A 21,904-nucleotide genomic window follows, 5' to 3' on the forward strand; every position below is an offset into this window, starting at 1 on the left:
TGGCAAACTTTGTGAAGGATGATATGTTCATCTTTGTTTACTAGTCTTTTAAATAAACATAAAACCAATGACATCACAGCGTGTGTGTACTCACTATAGGAAATTGCAGTCTCTCTGAGAAGCAGAAGTCCAGCTAGATCTTGCAAAATGTCCCATGACCTAGCATGAAAATTTTTCTCCAATCCAAAATTCATGAAAGCCTCAGATTTCTTTTCACTTGCACTTGTTCTTACTAGCTTTCCATCCAAGTGTTGTTCTAAATTTTCCAGCTTTCCAATCAATCATTTATTTGAATTCCTTTACTATCCTGCTATCCATAGACTCGCTGACATAGAGAATCCTGTCACTAACAAGCAAGGACAGAATTTAATAAATATGAAAATTTTAAGGTCTACTACCCCATGACAAAGATGCCATTTTGTCCCAACTAATTAATGCTGACACTGAGTGTGCTACACAGTAGCTAAATTGCAAGCTGTTTTGTCTGTGTTAATTGCTCTGTTGGCATTATTTATCTGTCCTGCATTAATTTAAGCAAGAAGAGTTTTGGGGTTTTGGATTTCAGTGAAGGCTGTATTAAATATAGCTGCTTTCATTTCCTTTGCCACTTTCCCTTGATGCTGCAAAAAGACCAATTTGAAAAGAAAGAACACAGAAAATTTTGGCTCAGTGGGAGGTGCACTCACAGTTGGATCCCTTCTTTTTATATTTCTCATAAATGCACAAGTACGTTGCCTCCTGCATTTTCCTAATGACAGAAATTTAAAGGCCTAGACAACAATCAACACTACAGGGGAAAATCTAGTGCAGTTTTATTACCACAGAAATAAAATCAAAAGCTGGATCTGAAGCTATACATTTTTCAACTTTTTCTTAATTTCAGTTTTTACCACTTTTGCTTATCATTCATCCAAAAAAAAACCCCAGAGTTCTGAAGTTATTACTGAGTATATCAGATTATTTTGTAATTAAGCATGAATAATAAATAGCAAATGGTGCTTTTCTTAGTGAATAGGTATCCATATGAGTAGCGTGTTGACAGAGGACACTGAATTCCAGGTAGGCTAAACAATTTAATCAGCACACACACACGGAATAGGCGTTAAAAAAAGGGCATGGGTGACATTACCAGGCGGTGCTGTAGAACTGGAGTCAATTTGGAGAAAGATTGCAAGGCATAAAGAAATCCATGCAGATAGAATGCAAAAGCACTTCACAATTCCCACCGCCTGCAGTAAATTTTCTGACATATTCTGAGCTGACACTGTTAAACGTCCAGCTAATATCTTGACCTCCAGTGGAGCAAAATTAAGATAAGACACAAAACCCACAGCTGAATTAACAAATCCCCAGTCCATTCAGACATTTCTAGTTGAAGGAAAGGAAAAGATAACACTAAGATTATGATTTTGGAGCAAGCTTCTTTGAAAGATCAGGACAGAATGTTGTCCAAATGGGATGGATAGGCTGCTCTAGGGATTTAGTGAAGAAATAGTGAAGAAAAAGATCATGTGCCCCTTTTGTTGCCCCTTTTTAATGAAAATGAGTACTGTGAGATGAAAATTGGAAGAAAAAAAAATTTATGTTTGCCATATTAAAGATCTTGGCAGTAAATGTGGGTGAGAATAGAGGAATTTTTTAAGGCGTTAAGAAAGTAGTGGATGCTCTCAAAGCAACATTTGCCACTCAGATTCCCCTTGATTTAAACATTGCTACAAGAATCACTAATGCACTAGGAAGGTAACAGATGTCCCTCAACTAAAGAAAATTACTGGGAGATCATCATAGAAATACAACCTCAGCACAGAGAGATATTATTTTCAGACTCAAGCAACCTCTGCTCAAAAGAAATATAGCCAGCATCAGATCTAATTTACACTAGTGAAAATCCATGTTGAAGTCAATGATTTATTTTAACTAATTATCTGGAATAGGGGTTAGAATCCATCCCAGAATCTATCATTTTTAACTCTGCCTGAAAAAATGTAGTATAATGGAATTAGATAGTACAAGACCGGGGCCTTATAATTCTCTGAGAGACTGGATAATGAAGAAATGTCTGCAGGAAAAGAAATTCCCAACTTCTAGTCTGGACTGTGTTCATTAGCTGGACAGCCATCACCAGCTCCATGCTATCTCTGGTGCATGAAGGCTCTCCACTGGAAGGTGTACAAATCCATGCATTTAGGAAACAGTAGTAGTTGCAAGCCCTTCTTATTAAGTATGAATGATAACAAAACATTTGAGACATATTGAAAAATACAAGATTTTTTAATATAAATCAAGGGAAAATATATACAGCAATGCTGATTAAATAACAGTTTGCAATTACTCTAGAAAGATAAATCAACATTCACATTTTCAAGCATGTAAAGAGGATCCCATTACATTCCTTTGCAAATGAGGGGGAAGGGAAAGACAGACTTACATTCTTCCTCTATGCACTTTTCTTCCCTCCTTAATATTAGTGCTGAATTTTCTTAGAATACCACACAGACCACTGTATTACTATTGACAACATGTTCAAGTTTGAATTCCTGAACAAGAAAATCACTACTTCAATCTATGTTATTCATAGTAAGAAACACTGTATTGTTATTACTTTGGCTGCTTCTGTAATTTTTTACGTTTCCAGCAGAAGCAGAACAGGATGTATTAGTTAGGCAGTATGAATGATTCACCATTTCTTAGGTGTTATTACAATGAATTTTTACATCCTTTATTGGAGAGTTTTGTTATTACTCTTCATGGGTTTAGAGCTTTGGAGATTTTGGCGTAATAAAAAATAAAGGAAACACATTAGTACTTTTTTTTAAATTCATATTGCTGTATATGCAATTTTTTAAAATAACTGTTAGTAAGGTAACAGAGACATGCAATAGATTCTGACAAAGTCTTATAATCATACCTTTTGCTCTGTCCAGGCTTAGGGACCTAAAGTGCTTTCAAATTGCAACAAACACTTTATTCACACCCACACACACCTCCATACAGAGCACTATAGAAGTCTCCCCAGCCATTGTAGCTCAGTGGAGCAGCTTTTCACAGCTCACAGCAGCACTACACAGTAGCTATAAGCACCAAACACTGAAGAATGTATCCTGTGAAGCTGCAGGGGGATTTATGGTTGTAAAACATAAAGTCAGATAGTTTAAGTTAAACTAGTAGCAATGCCTGCAGTTTAAGGTTATCGACACTTTCTTTTATCAGGTTCTGGTTTCAGTTCCTTATAATTTTAATTTCTCTCCCAGGTTCCTGTCTTGACTTCAAGTTTCAATACATTTTTTTTCTGCTGTTCCCCTAGCAAGGGCGTTGTTGGTGGGGTGAGTGCAATTGGCTTCAGGTGGTCTGAGAAGTCACCACTCCAACAGGTTACAGTAAACAAAGAGCTCTCACACCATCAGCTACCACTGGGAAGGCTCACACAGGCACAATAAGGCAATAAAACCTTCCGTTTCACAGACCTCTCCACAAGACTATTTAGATCAGTGCCATAAGCATAAGGAAAAAATATAATGCTTGGGCCATAAATTATTCTCATTGGTTTTGTTGTAACATTTTAATGCCCCTAAGCTCTGACTGATGTGTTTGAAAATAAGAATGAAGGGTGGCAATGAGGTGTTAGAAATGACAGTGCTCCTGTGAGAACTCAATTCTTAACCAAAACTACAAGGCTTCATCATAAATCTTATTTGCCACAAAATTATGAAGGCCCTGGGCAAAGAGTGGAGACAATCTCAGGAGGGATTCAGCTGAGGAAGGAAGCACCAAGGACTCAGGGTGTTGAGTTCTCTGTGGTCCCTGAGACACTTTCCATGCACTTCAGAGGAGAGGAAATCAAGACCACAAGGCACAAAAAAATCTGTATGGAAATAAGGAAGAACAGGGAAAATAGTTAGGGTGCAATTTATTAGCAGAAGAGGTAGCTGGATTTTGAAGTAGGGTAAACATAACAGAGAAGGTCTGGAGCTAGGAGACCAGAAGCCAGGTGGGATGTCAAGGTACAGGTGGGAGGCAAAGTGGTGATGGGGGCCAGGGAAGGAGTCTGCAGAGTGATGGGAGGAGTACGTATAGCACAGGGCACTCCTCTGAAAGCCTGAACTCTTCTGAATTTCTTCATTCCTCTTCTGTACTGTTTTTCCCAGCCAGGCTGGAAAAGCAGCAAGTCTGTCATACTGCACCATATGGGCCTGTCCTGAGGGCCAGTCATCTAAAATCTGTCACATGAGCGAGTGACTGGGAGCTGCATTGCGTGACTCTGCCTTGTGAAGGTCTACTATCACCAAGGCACTCTGAATATTAATGGCTTTTACAATGGCTAGGGGACAAACGAGGATGCATTTACATTGGCAAACATTAGGAATAAGTCCATACAGTATCATCTGACAAAACGTCTGTGTCTTCAGGTTGGTGGGTTTGGGTTTTTTTCATTTTAGTTAGTTTAGTTGGTTAGCCATTAAAAACCTAACAGTACTGGAAACAAGCAAAAGAAAAACAAATATGATAGTTATCTGTACATGGAACGAACAAATACTCCTGTGGGTGAAAGGAACATGCAGTTCAAGGCAGTAACATGTTGCATAAATCCAAACGCTCTGAATTTATTTGGCAAACAAATTCTTCAATCTAGCATGTCTCAACTTTCTCAGGTTTGACTTGTGCTTTAGTACTTCCTTTATTGGGTAAGGAAATAATGGAATTACGCAAACTGTGGTTCACAGGCCACTGCCGTCTTCTCATCACCGAAGCAGCCTGGGATGTTCAACTACTGCAAGACAAAGTTACAAAATCATTTTCAGAGTCAGTGCACCAGAGTTTAAGCATCACTGGGAAATGCTTCCCTCCTTCTGCAAAGTCATCATAGGGTGCAAGGAGTGGTCACTACTGAGACACAGGAACAGAGTGGTCTGCAAAACCAGGCATCTAATCTTCAGCTTGACAAGTCCAGTTTAAAATGTACCCGTCTAAATGCTGAAGCAGATATTGATAGTGGCTGCCGCAAAGCATAAGATCCAGAGTGGCTCTCTAGTGTCACAGAAGACCAGAGAGCAGAAAGCTATTTTTGGAACTATTCTTTTATGTGCAGGAAATAAGTACTTTTTGTTTCTTCAACTGCTTTTATAAGCAATTTCTCTCTAGCATAGGATTTGATGAGTCAAATAATATCTGATGTCTACCTATCTAGGTCCCATTTTTGTTGTTTTCCAGAGCAAAGAACCGCAGGGGATTTCCTGAGCTAGTGTAAATTCTTATTTCATCACAGAACTAATTTCATTGATGGTTGAAAAGTGAAGACTACTTAGGAGTTAGCATTTGAGGCATTCTCTGACATCTACGAACTGAAGAGCTCAGGGAAGGCACAACCAGAAAATAACTCAATACAAAAAAAAAATTAAAAAACAAAAACAAGGATTCTTTTTCTCTTGCAGATTATCATTTGGACTTCTTCTGTGCCCACAGGCAAAATTCAGGAATGCAGTCAAACACATGTGCACAGCTCCCACTGAAGTTGCTAAGAGTTTCATGTACTTAGTGAAGGGTAAATAATTTTCTGTGAGACTCTGAATGTTTTAGTTGCAAATGTGTTAGAACTTATACGACAAGCATGTGCAGACATTATCACAATTTATTTCCCTTCAAATCAAGCAGATTCAAAGAATAAAAATAGTGACAGAAGTTCAGCAAAGGCAGCCTTATTCTGCATTCCTGCAACATAAACATGACCTTAATTTTTTTTAACAAAACATAATTTTTTTTAGCAAAAAATTAATCAGGAACTGATGCCTTCATAAATTGTGAGCTATGACCTCTTAGTATTTGAAAAATGAATTAATAAGTTAGTAATATTTGAAAATGTGGCTACTGTGCGTGTTCAGTATTTTCCTTTTGGCATTTTAAGTCCATATTGGCATCATGATCACTTCAGGAATGCTAGGAATCAGTATCACCCAATGTGGGTCCTGAGTGTTAGCCTTTGGAGTATGTGCTTGCCATGACAATGGTTTAATGATTGCTTAATATATAAAAAAAATCTTCACAATTTTATAGTGTCATTATGCCATCTAGAGGTGGGATCTCATTGAAGTTCTGACTTGCAGGGCTCATATCTCCTGTACTTACCCTTGATCTCCCCTGAAGAGACTAACATTCCAGTTAGTTCCTAAATTGATGGCAGAGACACTAACAGGGTCTTTCTCCATTACCTAGCTTCTTCCTCTCATTAAAAACACGGAAACTTAATATTTCAGGCTGCTTTGTCAGATTTAGTTGCAATTAGGCCACAGGTTCCAGCACTATAAGTAAAGGTCAGAAAATGTTATTGCATAAGACTCATTAGTAAATAAGTTAGACATTAAAAGATCCATCATTTATTCACAAAAGGAAAATAAGTGCCTCACAATCTGTTGCTTTTCTACCCACCACCGCTAGAAACTGTGCTGCATCTGGCACTCTGTATTAACCTACCTATGAAGTCCTACAGAAGAACAAACATTGTAAGGATCAATGCTACTTGAAGCAGTAAGATGAGTCAGGCCCATTTCAAAAATGAAAAACTAAAAGAAACAGCCAGCCTTGCATTCACCACATGCTCCCCATCTGCCTCAGCCCCTTGATTTCCTGGTAGTTTTTCTGCTTCCCTGGAGTAACAGACCCTGATATGGAATCAATTATTTATTACAGAATTAATGTGCCACAGGATAATTCAGGCAGGAAAGAGTCCCAGGATGTCTCTGGTCCAACCTCCTGCTCAAGCAGGGATAAGGGTCAGATTAGAACAGCGTTCTCAGGACATTGTCTACTCGGGTCTTGAAAAACTACCTGGACAGAAACAATACAACCTTCATGGTTGAACCATCCCACAGCTCAATTGTTCCCCTGTGGAACAAGTTTCTCCTTATATCCAGTCTGGATCACTGTTGCTCAGGTTACGGTCTTTGCCTCTTGCTCTCCTATCATACACCTCTGTGACAAGGCTGGCTCTGTATTTTTATAACCTCCTTGCAGGTAGTACGGGGATGACACTGAAGTCATGGAATCATAGAATCTTTTGGTTGGAAAAGACCTTTGAGATCATCAAGTCCAACCATACCTGTCCACTACTAAATCATATCCCTGAGCAACTCATCTATCCATCTTTTAAACACCTCCAGGGATAGCGACTCAGTCACCAACCTGGGCAGCCTGTTTCAGTAAAGAAATTTTTCCTGATGTCCAATCTGAACCTCTCCACTGCAACTTGAGGTCATTTCCTCTTGTCCTGACACTTGTTACTTGGGAGAAGAGACCAATACCCACCTCGCTACAAACTCCTTTCAGGTAGTTGTAGGCAGTGATAAGGTCTCCCACCAGTCTCCCTGGCTCTATTCAGCTGGCTCTCGACCAACACCCCCTAGCCCTTTTCTGCCAGGCAGCTTTCAAACCACTCTTCTCCAAGCCTGTAGTGTTGCATGGAGTTGTTGTGTCCCAAGTGCAGGGTTCTGCACTTGGCCTTGTTAAACCCCTTGCCATTTGTCACATCCCAACAATACAGCCTGTCCAGATCCCTCTGCAGAGCCTCCGTACCCTCAAGCAGATCGACACTTCCTCCCAGCTTAGTGTCATCCACAAGCTTACTAAGGGTACACTCAATCCCCTCATCCAGATCCGTGACTTTGCATCAGGAAAAAATTCTTCACTGAAAGGATTCTCAGGCACCGGCAGAGGCTGCCCAGGGAGGTGGTTGAGTCACCACCCCTGGAGGTATTTAAAAGACAGGTAGAGGAAGTGCTCAGGGATATGGTTTAGCAGTGAGCAGGTACATTTGGGCTTGATGATCTCAAAGGTCTTTTCTAACCAAACGATTCTATGATTCTATGAAAACTAGCTGTAGTAATCCAGATGTGGTCTAATGAGCTTAGCTCATTAACAAACCTCAGTATTTGTTATAACATTATTACATTTGCTAGCATTTTTTTCTGTATTTGCTTCTACTATCTCATTATTTCTATTTAACTGAATATTAGGAGACATAATATGTGTCACACACATGTGCAAACTCTTTTCTCCTTAATAAGGAGAGAAAAATCAAGGAAGAAATAAAAGGATTACTGACAAGGAGACTGCTGTTGGAAACTGGCAAGAAAGCCATGATTGTGTTTAGAAATGATTCTTAACTTCCTTTACCTTCAGGTGATTCTTGTCCTATTTTTAAGGACACAAGAGAGGTAAAATAAATAAAGGTATTGCATAGCAAAACTACTGAGAAAAACAGAAATATCTTTTCCCCACAGCAAAAATCTATTGCTTGGTTTATTTTATGCCTCTTATTACATAAAAAAAAACATGGCTGAATTTGCTTTACTGTCTACTGTTATACTCCTACATCTAAAAGCAGAGAACAAGCAAACATCAGCATTGAAAGAAAGTCTCAGCTCAGTGCCCTTGCAAAATAGTATCAAAGGCATTCTGGAAAAAACCCTCATCACTAGAAATATATGTCAAAAGTAGTAATTAGTACTGTAATTACCCTACAGGCTTGGCATCTGGCTTATATAAGCATTGGAGCCCCAAGAAATCAGGTCAGAATAAATTCAGTTGACACTTACAAATTCACGAGATTGGAAGAGCTAACCAAAACTCAGAAAAATACCATGATAACTGTATCTGCTTTCACTTGGGCAGCACTACATGAGACGCTGATGTTTTCATCAAGATCCCAACACCGTCTGTGGACATTATCCAATAATTCCTTCAATGCAAAATTCATAAGCTGTTTTGGAAGTAGGAGTTACTCCATTCCCAGCCATATGGCTTAAAAGCAATCATTTCCACTGTGCTTGGTGCCGCATCTGGTGTTCTTGGAGCACTAAGTACTCACCTCTGATACAATGGGAGCGGGATAATGGTTTTAAACTAAAATAGATTAGATTTATTAAAAATATAAGAAAGACATGTTTTAAAATGAGGGTGGTGAAGCACTTGCACAGGTTGCGCAGAGAGGTGGTAGAAATTCCATAGGTGGAAACATTCAAGGTCAGGCTGGACAGGGCTCTGAGCAACCTGACCTAGTTGAAGATGTATCTGCTCATTGTAGTGAGGGTTGGACTAGATGACCTTTAAAAATCCCTTCCAACCCAAACCACTTTATGATTCTTTGATATCTGTCTGCAGGTCAGAGTGACCTTGGCCTCAGCTGTCCTTCCTCACACTGCATTCCTCACAGTCTCCTGAGGTGGGGTAGACTTCACTTTTGCTTCCATATCCCATTTTGTTTTTCTTCTATGGACAGATGCGCTCATGTCTCTGAACCAGCACCCAGTTAGTTTTGGCTAGCAAGGAAAGCTTAAAAGTTCCTTTTGTCTTATTATTTCTCCTTAGAAAAAGAATCAGAGAAAAACAGCAACAGATCTGATGGCAGAACAGATCTGCCTTGTTCCAATCCCTGAAAATTCCAAACTCTTAGAACTGCAAAACCAGATGCATTAGATGAATAATAACAATAATATTTTATCTCTATTAATAAAACTAAATTGAATATTCTTATTCATAAATGTTTTTAAAACCTTGGAAATCTGCTGAAAAACAGATTGAGGATATCTGCTTTAAAAAAAAAGTTCAGGATTTAATCTATAGACATTTATTTCAGAATGATTAATTTACTCTCTTCCAAGGTTATCAGATGCTCAGCTCCCAATATGCATGTGAAGTTTTCCAAAAACTACTCACAGGCCTGATAAGTTTGGTTTGTTTCCTGAAAAAATAGCTGCTGCTTTTGAGGAACACTGAGAAGTCACAAGCGTTGAGACCTCAAAATTGTCAGTAAAATTTGAGACGGTTCCAATATATTTATTCTGGGATATATATATATACATTAAAAACTGAGAGTGATTATTCATATACATATGAATCATGATATATTTATTAGATAAACAATACATTCATTATAACACGAATGCACACTTCTCAAGACAATTTAAGGTCCTTTTGGTTCGTAACAATGGAAACTCATTTAATTTCCATTTTTACAGGATAGGCAGTTGCAGTGTTCAGTTTCCTATTTCATGAGCTAATGCTGAGCTTCCCAGCAAGTGTCTGCATTGTGACTTAATCCTACACTCTTTATCTACACCAGCAAAAATACACCCTTGTGACTGAAAGAATGGCACCTTAACAGAAAGTAGAAGAGAAAAGCAGCTGCCCAAGGTGATGAGAGAAAACAACCTAAGCTCAATGTTCCTTGAGGACCTGTTTGAATTGATACATAATGACAACCACCATCAAAACAAAGAGAATGTCATAGAGCTGCATAAAAGAGGAATAGCTAGAGAATATAATAGTATTTGCAGTAATAAAACTCTGTTTCTTACAAAAGCCTAAATAAAAAAAAAAATACTAATACAATCAAGGAAAGAGTTAATGGGTCTCGATTTCTTTTCTAAGCAATCCCCTGCTTTTTTGCTATACTGATGAGCAATCAATTGTAAGAAAGAAACAATTGCACTAGCCCTTATGAGGTGCAGGAATAGGTTTTATAAAGAATAATTTCCATTCACAGAGCACGAAAGCCAGTGAGAAACCCAGGCTGTTTCCACACATACCACCAAACTCTCTTTCCAGCTAATGTGCTAATCTTTTATTCTTCGTATTTTATGTCCTGTGCACGTCATTCACATTAACCATCACTCAAAGAGACTTGTAAGTGCAGAGGTCCAGTAGAAACACAGCCCAGAGTCTCCCAGGTCTGCGACCCCTACTCCCTGCAGCTTGTCCAGACCTGACCTGCTGTCCTGCACAGGAGGGCACTGTTGTACAGTGCTGATTAAAGGCAGGCTCTTCTATTTTTCACAAAGGCCAAAAAAAAGACAATAACAAGGCCCCTCAGTAGCTACGTACTTTTGCTGAAGTGATTTCAATGAATCTGTACCCTGCACAACCGGCACCCTCTGATACTGCAGCTGGATGTGCAAATGGCCACAGAATGAGGGCAGGATAGAGGCAGCATCAAGAGGTTTTCTGTCCCCTACTGACTGCCCTCACGTCAGTTTACCATGCTCACAAAGTTCACCCACACTTACAAAGGTGAACTGAAACATACGTGCTTGTCAAAACGTCACCTGTCAAGACGCGAGCATTTTCTTTGAGTCATTCCTGATTTTCTGCATAGTACCCTCCTCCCTCTCAGCCATTATCATAAACTCCATCCTCCAGCTCTGTTGGCAAAGGGAGAGTCAATACAGCATATAAAGGTAACCGCCAGGAGCTCTCTCACCAGCTCTCAGAAAGGGATCAATATGTATACAGTGTTTGGCTTCTCCATTTATTGCTGATATGGTAGAATAGTAAAGTCCAACTTTTATTCATTGAGAGTGCTATCTTAAGCTTACTTTTGTACTGTCTGTTTCTATTCATACAAGAAGTAGAAATTATCAGTATGAGTAGAGTAGCTCCTGATAACATGTTGCACTTCACTAACTATTTTTCTGGAAACACACCTTTTAGTCCTTTCTCCTTTCTTATCTATGTTATCTTTTGTCTTTGCCAGCACAACTCTTTCTCTTATGAATTATATCCGTAAAAATAACAAAACTTCTTGCAGAGAGTGACTTGACTGAAACAGTAATACCAGAGAACGTGAAGTAACACAAGGGCGCAAGAAATGCTGCCATATTTTCATGCCAGTAGCAGCTAAACTCATGAATTTTTACCACTGTAATGTGTCAGATCTACCACTGTTTACAACTCTGACCCATGACTGAGAATCAGAAAGAGCAAACAGCTTTGTGCGTTGTTTGTTAAATGTAAGGTCTGAGTATTTGCATACAAAGTCAAAAGACAAAATTTCCTAGAAAGACACACCCCCCCCCTTATCTTTATATTTGGCTGAGTTTTCCAAAGACCCTGTCACATTGCTTATCCAGCCTTACAAATCTGCCCAATCTGTCTCCCTGGCAAGCGTAGAGTGATGCCCCTTGTGAAAGAAGCTCTACTATGAGGAGCACACAGTCAGTTATCTAACTATAACTGGCTTTGCTTTTCACACCAGCCCATACTGATGTGACTTCTTGCCCTTTGGTCTTTGAGCATCAGTCTGAGCTCTGACAAGTACAGTAACATCTTGGAGCTTTCTTTTCTACACAATGGTTTATGGTCTTTCCCTTAAAAGTCCTGTGTCTATACAGTAGTGATTTTTACCTTTTTTTTTCTTTTTTTTCTTTCCCCCACACAGATGGAAGTGTGGGAAGAAGAGGAAGCCCTTCATATCCATGAGCTTAAAGCCAGAGTCTGCATCTTTTAAGAATTTAACATGTTTCAATTACAATTTTGCACCCTAGTCTGTGCAGATGTTCCTCTCAGCCTTACAGTCAAAAGCACAAGAGGGTGAATGTGCCAAAATGGGTGTCTCAAATTGTTTCCTCCTCAGGAACCTGGAGGACTAGAGGTGGACTACTAACATGTAGGTCAAGGAATGGCCAAAAAAAGTAGAAAACCAACATAGCAACATCTAAACTGGTGCAGGTCCCAGAGTGGTGGCTGCATTTTATACTGACAGAAATGGGTCTTAGCCACTCAGAAGGTCTTTCAAGGTATATGACACAGCGTCATTTCTGATAAATTATGCAAACTATGGAGAGTGAACTGGTAGCAGGGCTGGCCTGTAAAGGGCCTGAGAGCTATGTCATGATGTACAGGACTCCGTAAACACAGGGTCTGATCCATGTGCCCTGGGGAGGCTTGGATTTACCAGGTAAGTGTGGCCAGAAGCTGTCTGTACTTCTCTCCAGGCTGGGCCACATCTGCTCCTGCAGCAATCATACCCTCAGAGTCAACTACTCAGAATCCCCTGTAAAATCAAATCTGATCTGCACACCTGTATCACCTCCTGCAAACCTCCTGGGGTTTGATACTTTTTGCAGAAATGTGTCCTCACCACTGGGATGTTCCCCAGGTTGCACAGGTGATAATGCTCGGTTCTCCTCTTGAAGCTGGTCACTGTAGGAAAAAAATAAAACACAAATCTCTGTCAGCATCTCACTGCCCTATTCACGGAGAAGACATGGGAATTTGTCTGTAGAGGGAAACCTAGGCAGGATTGACTTTTAACTGACCACATCCACAGTGCCAACAACCACGTGGCTCCTGGTGTGGCAGGAGGTTCAGGGCCTCACAGCGCCACAGGAACCTCTGTCTTCAGCAGCTTTGTCCAGGTCCTCCTGAGGGCTCCTGATTCTTTACGGGCTAATTTTCCAACGTCTATCCAGTACAAACCTCACACAAAGAACTACTGTACAGTCAGAAAAGAGACAGTTTTTAACATGGAAGGATAGAATTCTTACTTTATTTGTGCTCTAGACTGCTGAGTGAGAGATATCACACGAGCAGGTGAATTGGATGGTTTTTGCTTTGATATCACATAAATAAAATTAACAAGTAGATTCTTTGTTCATTCCAAAGACATATTTTATTTCAGATTTACTACAGTGTCACTATAGAGACAATTTTTTATGACATTCTCCAGCACAAGGCTGAATAATTGAATTGTCAGCTAAGCAACTAGCTGAATTTTTAAAAAAATATTTATAACTGCCAAGCACAGAAACATTGTAGTGTTTTCAGTACACATTTGTTCCCTCTTTAAGGCTTTCAGATCATTCAAATGGAGCCAGTCATTATTATTTTAAAGGGTGTTTCTAATATATTATTATATTATATTATATCTACAGAAATTGAACATTCATCAGTCTAGGCAAGGTTGTCATTGCTAGCAATGGCTTTTGGAACCACAGATATTTATGTGTTATGTATTGCTATCAATCACAACAGAGGTATCAGCTTTTTTTCTCTCAAAAGAAAACAGGTACACACATGTCCTTCATCATTCTCTTCTCTTTAGATGCTTCTTGTCACACACAGGAATTGCTACTTTTATTCTGGCCTATTTAACCCAGAAATTAGAGCCAAATTTACCAGACAGAAAATTCGGTACTATAGCAGCTTCCTTAAATGAAGAATTCCAGGCAGATATCCAAGTCAGGGGGAGATGGAGACTGAAAAGTTTGCAAAGGGATTTGGTGAAGCACTGATGATCACAACAGCACACAGTGGGACTCAGAGACACAAGAGACCTTCTCCAATTATATAAGTCTTACATGTATTGCTGAACACCTTGTTGCGATAGCATCTTAGTGCTGCCTTCATCCTCAAGGTTGTCCCTCCCCTGCGCGGCGCTCCTGTATGGAGAAAAGCTGACAGTTGTAGACGTGCCACTCTGCATGCAGACCTTGAGTGAAATCAAAGGCACTCTGTGCCTCCAGAGCAGCCCCAGTGCTGCCATGCCATGCGCACGCCCAGCCACCACCCTACGCCCCCGTGCCCTGCCACAGCACCAGCAGAGCCGGCAGCGGGGCCACTCACCTGCTCCTCGCTCCCAGGCAGCCTCGGTGGCCACAAACCACTCTTTGGAGGAGCCGAGTGTTCTCGGCAAATAGCCCTAATTAGTAACATCAGCACTGATAATCAATAATGACAGCTCAAGTAATATCCAGCTGTAACAGTGCCATAAACAGAAATCAAATACTTTCATATTAGGTCAATTAAGTGGTAGGTTATAAGCATCTCTTAAGTCATCACAGTGGCATTTTAAATAGATTACTGAAACTTGAAGTAGTCGTTATTTGATGCGGGATTTATCTTCTGACATGGGATATTTTCAAATCTTTGCAGTCCTTGCAAAATTGCTGGCAAACCTGCTTACTATCAACACAAGCAACACTACCAAAGTCAGCAGTAAACAAAGGGCTTAACAGCAGCAACAAGTACAGCAGGCTATGGGACGGGGCAAATGGGAGAGTGAACAGCAGCCTTCAAGCAAACAGTTTCAGGAGGTATAGTGGAATAGCGTAAGCAAACAGGAAATCATCTACATTTTAAAACCAAGTGAACAACTGGCCAACTTCCTAAAATAAATATCTAGTTATTTTTTCTAAAGAATTAGTCATAAAGCCTTCCATGGAATATTCTTCTGTGAAATCTCTGGGTTATACCTAAATGTATTATACAAACAAAAAAAAAAAAACCCAGAAGGCGTTATCGCTCTTGAGTAGATAAGAGACGTAATTACATCCCTAGACAGTGAAACTAGAATATCAGCATAATCCTTCTTAATGCTTTCTTTGCTACTTTAGCTATGTAATCGTTTCCAAAAATATCTGTGTGACTAGGGATCCAAGTGAGCTTGACAACACCTCCAATTGATTTCAATTGTTCACACAGCTGTATGACTTAAGACTAGATCCTTTATCTTTATTTGGATTGCTAACAGAGATCCAGTAAAAATCCTGCAGGATTTTATCTGTGTGCAATTGCCTCCTGAGTAATATTAACTTGCCATTTTAAAGCTGGGATAATACAATTACCTAGAGCTGGATCTTGCAGCCTACTTACACCCGTGAGCACATAAAAACACTCAGGAAACATTGAGTAAGTCGAGGGGGGGGAATACATGAATTAGCATTTCCAGATTTACAAAACAAAAGTTGATGGGACTTTTCCTGGGAGCATAACTAGGCCTCTGGGCAATTTGCATTAACTAAAAGATTAGTAGGCTACCAGCACAATATTAACGTCACTAGATCATGTCCATGTAATTAAAATTAAAGACAATTCTTACACAGTAATTTTTAGGCACAGATGAAGGGTAGGAGCCATTTTCACGATTGATTTATGTGATTTTAACTATACCAATGTATACCAAAGTATTAAGTACTGGTGAGACTATTGCTAAGTCATCAGAGTTAACAGGTAGAATTAAAACACCAGAGACCAAAAAGTTTAGCTTTCTATTTGCCATGGAAAGTGTAAATTAGTTTTTCATTTACAATGTTTCTTGATCCCAAAATGTACATTGTGTTGGATTGCACATTTGAGCTCTGACAAAGCCTCCTTCTGAGAAGAAAATGAGGTCTTCCCATCCACCGTGCTTGTGAGCACTCTTCAATTCCCAGAGCAATATTAGGCAAGATGGAAAGTATTTTGCTAAGTTATGCCAAAATACTGGTGCTTAACCACTTTCTATTATCAACACATTACTTCAACTATGAAAGAGATATCAATCACCTTTATTGATATCAGGTTTAACTGTTTGTCTTGATTGTGGTCAAGTACTTATCACATCCTGAAAGTGCTGCAGAAGGTTTTAAAAGTTCCATGGCTGTTGGTTTAGATGTTTCTACTCCTCTGAGGTAGTCTGTCTTGGTTCCTGGGAAAAAAATAGGCTCTTACAACAGTGCAGTACACTCCTCAGACCATAGCAAGCTTCCACATTGCTTTTCAGCTAAGACGACCAAGGCGATCTTTCAACTGCTTGTTCAGTTTATTCACACGATTTTCAAAGTACACCATCCTGTTTTCCCAAATGATCCAGCACTGCTGACTCCCTTTTAAAGAGTTATCCAGGAAGTGTTTGACAGCAGTATTATCTATAACATGAAGTGATGTATTAGCAGCACAAAACCTCTGTAAGTGAAGAAAGTTCTGCTGTATGGTGCATTTTTCTGTCTTTACAGAAAATAGCTCTGACATTTCTTGATTTTCTTACTATAAATTTACCCTGGTTTTACTTACACCGATACAAGCCTTCTCAAGATGTATTTTATAATATGTTTTTCAGTGGGTCTGCAGGACCACATACTAGTTTCATGGACTGTCCATGTTACCTCCTTTGTATTTATATTTCATTTATGTTCACAATGTGCTTTCTTTTGAAGACACTATTGTTTTTTACTGCAGTGGCACCGTGATCTTGCACACCTGCAGTTCTGCTGCTGGCCTATATTTCTATATTTTCTTTCTGCCTCTTTACAATACAACAATAATTCTGGAGAGAGTAAGAGACCCACTCAGTCTGGCATGCTTTCTCTCAGTATGCATTATATTTTGTATGATGTAAAGTCCCACTGCGGTTGAGTATGTTTTTATGAAGAGTTTTAGGTAGACAGTTGAGATTTTTGTTCTGTGATGGCTGGCTATATGTCTAAAAATGTATCTCATCAAATAGGTTCAGATACCACAGTTATAATAAAATGACCAACATACTATTTGTATTCCTTTTGTGCATCCATTTGCAATTATTCACATATATTCACTTCTGAATTTATATTGGGCCATTGCAAAATTAATTATTTAATAATATATCATACAATTATTTTTTATCTCCAATTCAATCACTGTCACTTAAAAGGTATGTCTCTTCTGTGTCCTATACCTGAGCACACTTCAAATGAATATTTTTTAGTGAAGATAAAGATTACAACCACCTCTGATTGAACTTTTGTTATTGTAATGGGATAATTTCTGCTTAGATTATTTAATTATTTCCACTCTTGTTTTTCCAAATTACTGCTAAAATAGGCAGGAAAAAATCCCCTGGGGAAAAGATGTTTCAACATTATTTACTAGTGTTATTTCTGAAACAAGTCAACATAATACAATTCCATACCAACGTGACATAAATGGGCATCGATATGTAGACCTCAGTATAGGACTAAAATGCTGTAATAAAACAGATTTTTCAAAAAAAAAAAACTGTTAGGGATTTAATTTCAAACAACCACAGATTTGCCAATACAGTATAGAAATTACATTCTACAAAGACCAAAGCAGTGTTTTGGGGTTTTTTGTGGCTATCAGGAAGTTATAAGGTAAGTCACCACATGGCTTGTAAAAAGATTGGGCTACCAAGCCCTTTGACTTTTTTCTAAAGCAGCATGTGTATTATCCTAATTATTTAATTCCTTTTTCCCTGATAGTTGCATAATCCCAGATCTTATAAATAAATCTGATTTTATATGAGAAATAGAATATAAAAATCTGCATGGGAACTGCATATTCTTCTATTTAGTACCAAAAAAAATATTCAGTGTATGCAGTTCTGATGATTTGAGATGGAATTTAAGCAGCTGATTAAATCTAAGGTCTCTCCTTGATGCGAGACACTTGCATTAACCACCATGGTAGAAGTAATTTAATATTTTATGGTTTTCTTCTGGTTTAGAGATGTTTTGAGAATTTCATTTTTCCTACTGTCAGAAGAAACAGAAATAAATCCTATAAACTGGCTATAATAAACCAGCAGGAGTTTCCACTATGCCTGCAACATTTATCTGGGACAGTTACTTTCCTTGCTGGCAGATGTTTTATGATTCATGTCATTTATTACACCAGAGTTTACTGTGTAGTGCTCCTGCATGCTGCAGAAAAGGCCACAATATGCAGCTGGAGGGAAGAAATTTGCCTGAGCATTCCCTGACAATGCTATTAGCTCACAGCACCATAGCAAAGAGCAGGGTTTTCACTGCCATGAGGGAAGTTTTGCAGTCTGCTCTCCCACCCAGCAAACATCCAGACAACCAGGAGATACAGAAATGTATCCTGTGTCCAAGAAACATTCCTGCCTCCATCCGCCTCTGCTGTCACCCAAACTCCTGAAATGCAAGCTGTGTTTAAGACAGCACAAACCTTGGGGAGGAACATGAAATTTTGGAAACAACTAAAAAGATCAGCACTGTACTTAACTTTGCTTTCTTTTGTGTTTGTTTCAAACAAAGGAGACAGAGGAGAATGGTTTGTGGTCCACCACATTGTGTTCCCTCTTCCCCATCAGAAACTTGACCTTCCTCCTCACAGGCCACAGGCTGAACAAATCTGAGGCCAAACTGAGACATAAAGCTCAAGCCTGGAAGTAATGCTTTCCCATAATGCAGATGGTTAGAAAACCTCCTTGTGCTCTCATTTCCATGACATATATATTCACTTTTTTTATGAAGCTATTAGATCAGACTATTCAGAAGAGATAAGCCATGGATCTCAGTAGGACTTAGGCATGAAAATGAAGGTACTATTTTGCAAATTCTTTTTAACATTTCCTTTCCACCTAAGAGATTTTATATTGCCATCTTTTTGGCTTGATTGACTGCAGTGAGCTGTACAAGTAAGAAACCACAACTATCAGTTCTTAGACAACACAGACTAATCTAGAAAAGAGGAACACACCTCCTCACCCAACTGATGAAGAGGAAGCAGTAGCTAAGGAATGAGACTCCACAGCCCAGCAAGTGTGGCATTGCCATTGCTAGAAAGAATCCACTACCTTTGCATTAAATCCACAAAGCCTTGGAGCTAGGACATGGCAGGATGGTTTTGTTTGAATTGTCTTGGTCTGCCTCGAGCTTCGTTCTAGCTATCTGAGCTGTAACAGAAATTATTTACCTGTCAGATGAATATTACTTGAATAGTCATTTAAATTTTAACTTATCTTTGCAGGGTTGTGTGTTACAATGCCTATTATTGCAATACTTTTGAGATTTCTGTATATAATAGGTAGTAGAGGAACAGTAGTTATTTTGGGTAGAGGCACCTATGACCTAAAATAAAACTAGTGTAGAGGATTATATGAGCAACAGATTATAGTAGAGGTTTTGTAAGTGTGGACACAAGATGAAACCAAAGGCTCCTGGGCTATAAACAAATCGCTAATGATCAATTACTAGTCATTAAGCCCTTGGGAGGCTAGTAAAACTGGTTTTAGAGATAACAAAGGGAACAAAGAACAAACATTGTACATAGGTAATTAAAATACACTATATATAGTTTATTTTGATATAAAGTGGAATTGTGGACCAATGAAGAAAGAGGAACGTGTAGTACGTGGCAAGAAACATATAAAAATAGCCCCAGGCAGATCCTGGAGTAAGATGGAAGAAATCCTCAGCGACACCACACTTCTTCCAGTGAAGAACTTCGGACACTTAACAACTCACTATAACCCTCTCCCTGTTGCTTAAGGACCAACAAAGGGATGAACATGACACCAGAGGAAAGGATAAAGACGAACAAAACGGTATGAAAAGTTTCATTTGCATCATGACTGGGAGTGAGCTATAATAACTGGAAAATTTGCAGTGTTGGTTTTATCAAAATGGGTCCAGTAATAACTTTTTGATTAGACTGCTAATGCCTTAATTAGTTCTTGAATTGATATGTCAGGTTTGGTCTTTTAGTTCACAGAAATTTGTTTGGTGTATTTTGTACCCACTAAGCTTACTTGTAATTGTGGATGCAACACGAAAACACATTAAGAAAGTTGTTATTCCAAAGACCATATGGTCTGCATGATGACAAAAAACACTAAGTGCATGAGACAGAAGCTGAAGTATGAGTTAGTACTAAAGCAAGCATATTATCTACAGGAGACAGAGATTTCAGAGAGACCATTCAGTTGTGCCTGTTGCTCAGAAAAATAAATAAAGTCTGCTTGGTTTAGAGAAGATGAACACTTTTTATTATGACAGCTCTGTTTTCCCATTAGTACCTTCCCATGGCATTGCTATCAGATTGTTGACAGAAATGTGGTTTTGTAAGTATTAATTTCCAGAGGAGGTGGCTCTATCCCTTAGGCCATAATTTTTGTCATAATACAAGCAGATTTTTACATTGCTAAAAATAGTCTTTCAGTTGACTTTGCTAGCAGAAATACGGCAAATGCTTCTGGAAATTCTTATTAAGCAAATTTTATGGAGATATTTACCCCAACTTCCTGACAATCTTTAAAAAAAATGCAAAAAACAGAGTACTCCTCTGAGGTATATGCACACATTTTAACAACTTCTCACAAAAATAACTGGATATATATGAAAATGGTCAAGACAACAATAGCTTTACTGTAATGTATTCTGGTGTTTCCAGTTCCATTACTAGCATCTCATACAGTCTACCTGAACCTTCTGCCAGTTTGCTTTTTGAGTTTCCTAAATAACAAAGTGGACTAGGGGGCAAGAGGACAGAAGACCAAATAGAACTGGCTAGAAATTGTCCTTTATTCATATGCAGTCTCTTAGGGCTGTTGTCAGCATATTTTCAGAGCACATGTGCCTATGAAGTACTACTTGTGAAACCTGAGACTCTGGATCTTTACTTTTTCTGGGAGACCTCTTGTTCCCTCTTCATTGACTTAGCTGTAAACACTATGTTCACAAAGAAAATAGTGCGGCTGAGATACCATCTGAGACAGAAACCAGAGAAAAGCTCACTGCTAGTAGCAAGTGTACTTTAAAAGAAGTTGAAAGAACAAAAAGGGGAGCTAGAGGAAAGAGGAGCAGAGAGAGCACGACCAGTGCTGTGAGGTCAGTAGGAGGAAAGCGTGAAGGGAAGAGATTTTGCAGATAGAAAGTCTGTTGTTCTGCCAAGATCAAAAGCAAGATCTTTTAGAAGAATTATGTAATTTAATAAAGGCTCACAATCATTTCTGAAGAATTTGAACTCATTCTTTCCAGTGTGTTAGGTGCTACTACTCTCGCCACAAAAAAAAATGAAGACAGGTCAGAGAGTGTTCATGTTCTCAGTACAGATGAACACAGCTGAGCACCAGCCTTTCAGCCAGACAAGGTCCTAGCTCTGGGCTTTGAGAGAGGAGAGAGAAGGTAGAATACTTGCCTGAGTATTCTATCTAAGTATCTGCTTATCTTTAGATCAATTCCATGTTTGCATTTTTCTCTAGCTGACAGCAGCAGCGCTGGCTAAAGCTGTTCAGTACACAACGCAGTCTCCATATAGCATTGGCAAGTGCAAACTGGTTTCCTTAAAGAACTGATTTATTTCCTTCCTCTCACCAATATGATACACTGTCCAAGTCCTGCTGAGTAAATGAAAGTAGTCATCTGGACAACTATCTTATCCAGTGAAAACAGCACCTTGCCTTGTTCGAATGACTTCCTCTTCTGTCTTCTGCTTTGTGGTCAAGTGATACAATAAGCCCTCAAAAGCCCTGAATAAAACTATCGAGGAGTCTCAGAGTCTTGATAACACTACAGACATTCAAGTCCTCTATTTCAATGCCAGGCTGGCACCAGAAGTCATTTACTCACTTAATTAG

At 39.0% G+C, this 21,904-nt stretch overlaps 1 protein-coding gene and 1 long non-coding RNA gene across 3 annotated transcripts in view; one reads left to right on the forward strand and one right to left on the reverse strand.

Moving 5' to 3' along the window:
- Positions 1-2,294: 2,294 nt before the first annotated feature.
- Positions 2,295-21,904, reverse strand: part of LOC128851409 (uncharacterized) — a 28,450-nt gene continuing 8,840 nt past the window's right edge. The window contains exons 3-5 of one of the 2 annotated variants that reach the window (XR_008448780.1): positions 14,127-16,234; positions 12,848-12,969; positions 2,295-4,768 (exon numbers count right to left, since the gene is read on the reverse strand). This is a non-coding gene — a long non-coding RNA (uncharacterized LOC128851409). Of the gene's footprint in view, positions 4,769-12,847; positions 16,235-21,904 lie in introns of both variants that reach the window. The other variant, XR_008448781.1, reaches the window with a different exon arrangement.
- Positions 19,738-21,904, forward strand: part of STEAP4 (STEAP4 metalloreductase) — a 29,472-nt gene continuing 27,305 nt past the window's right edge. Inside the window, exon 1 of the mRNA XM_054060068.1 lies at positions 19,738-19,873. Coding sequence (XP_053916043.1) covers positions 19,832-19,873 — 42 coding nt within the window. The 5' untranslated portion in view covers positions 19,738-19,831. The remainder of the gene's footprint in view (positions 19,874-21,904) is intronic.

Source organism: Cuculus canorus, chromosome 2 (assembly GCF_017976375.1).
Source record: "Cuculus canorus isolate bCucCan1 chromosome 2, bCucCan1.pri, whole genome shotgun sequence".
NCBI lineage: Eukaryota > Metazoa > Chordata > Aves > Cuculiformes > Cuculidae > Cuculus > Cuculus canorus.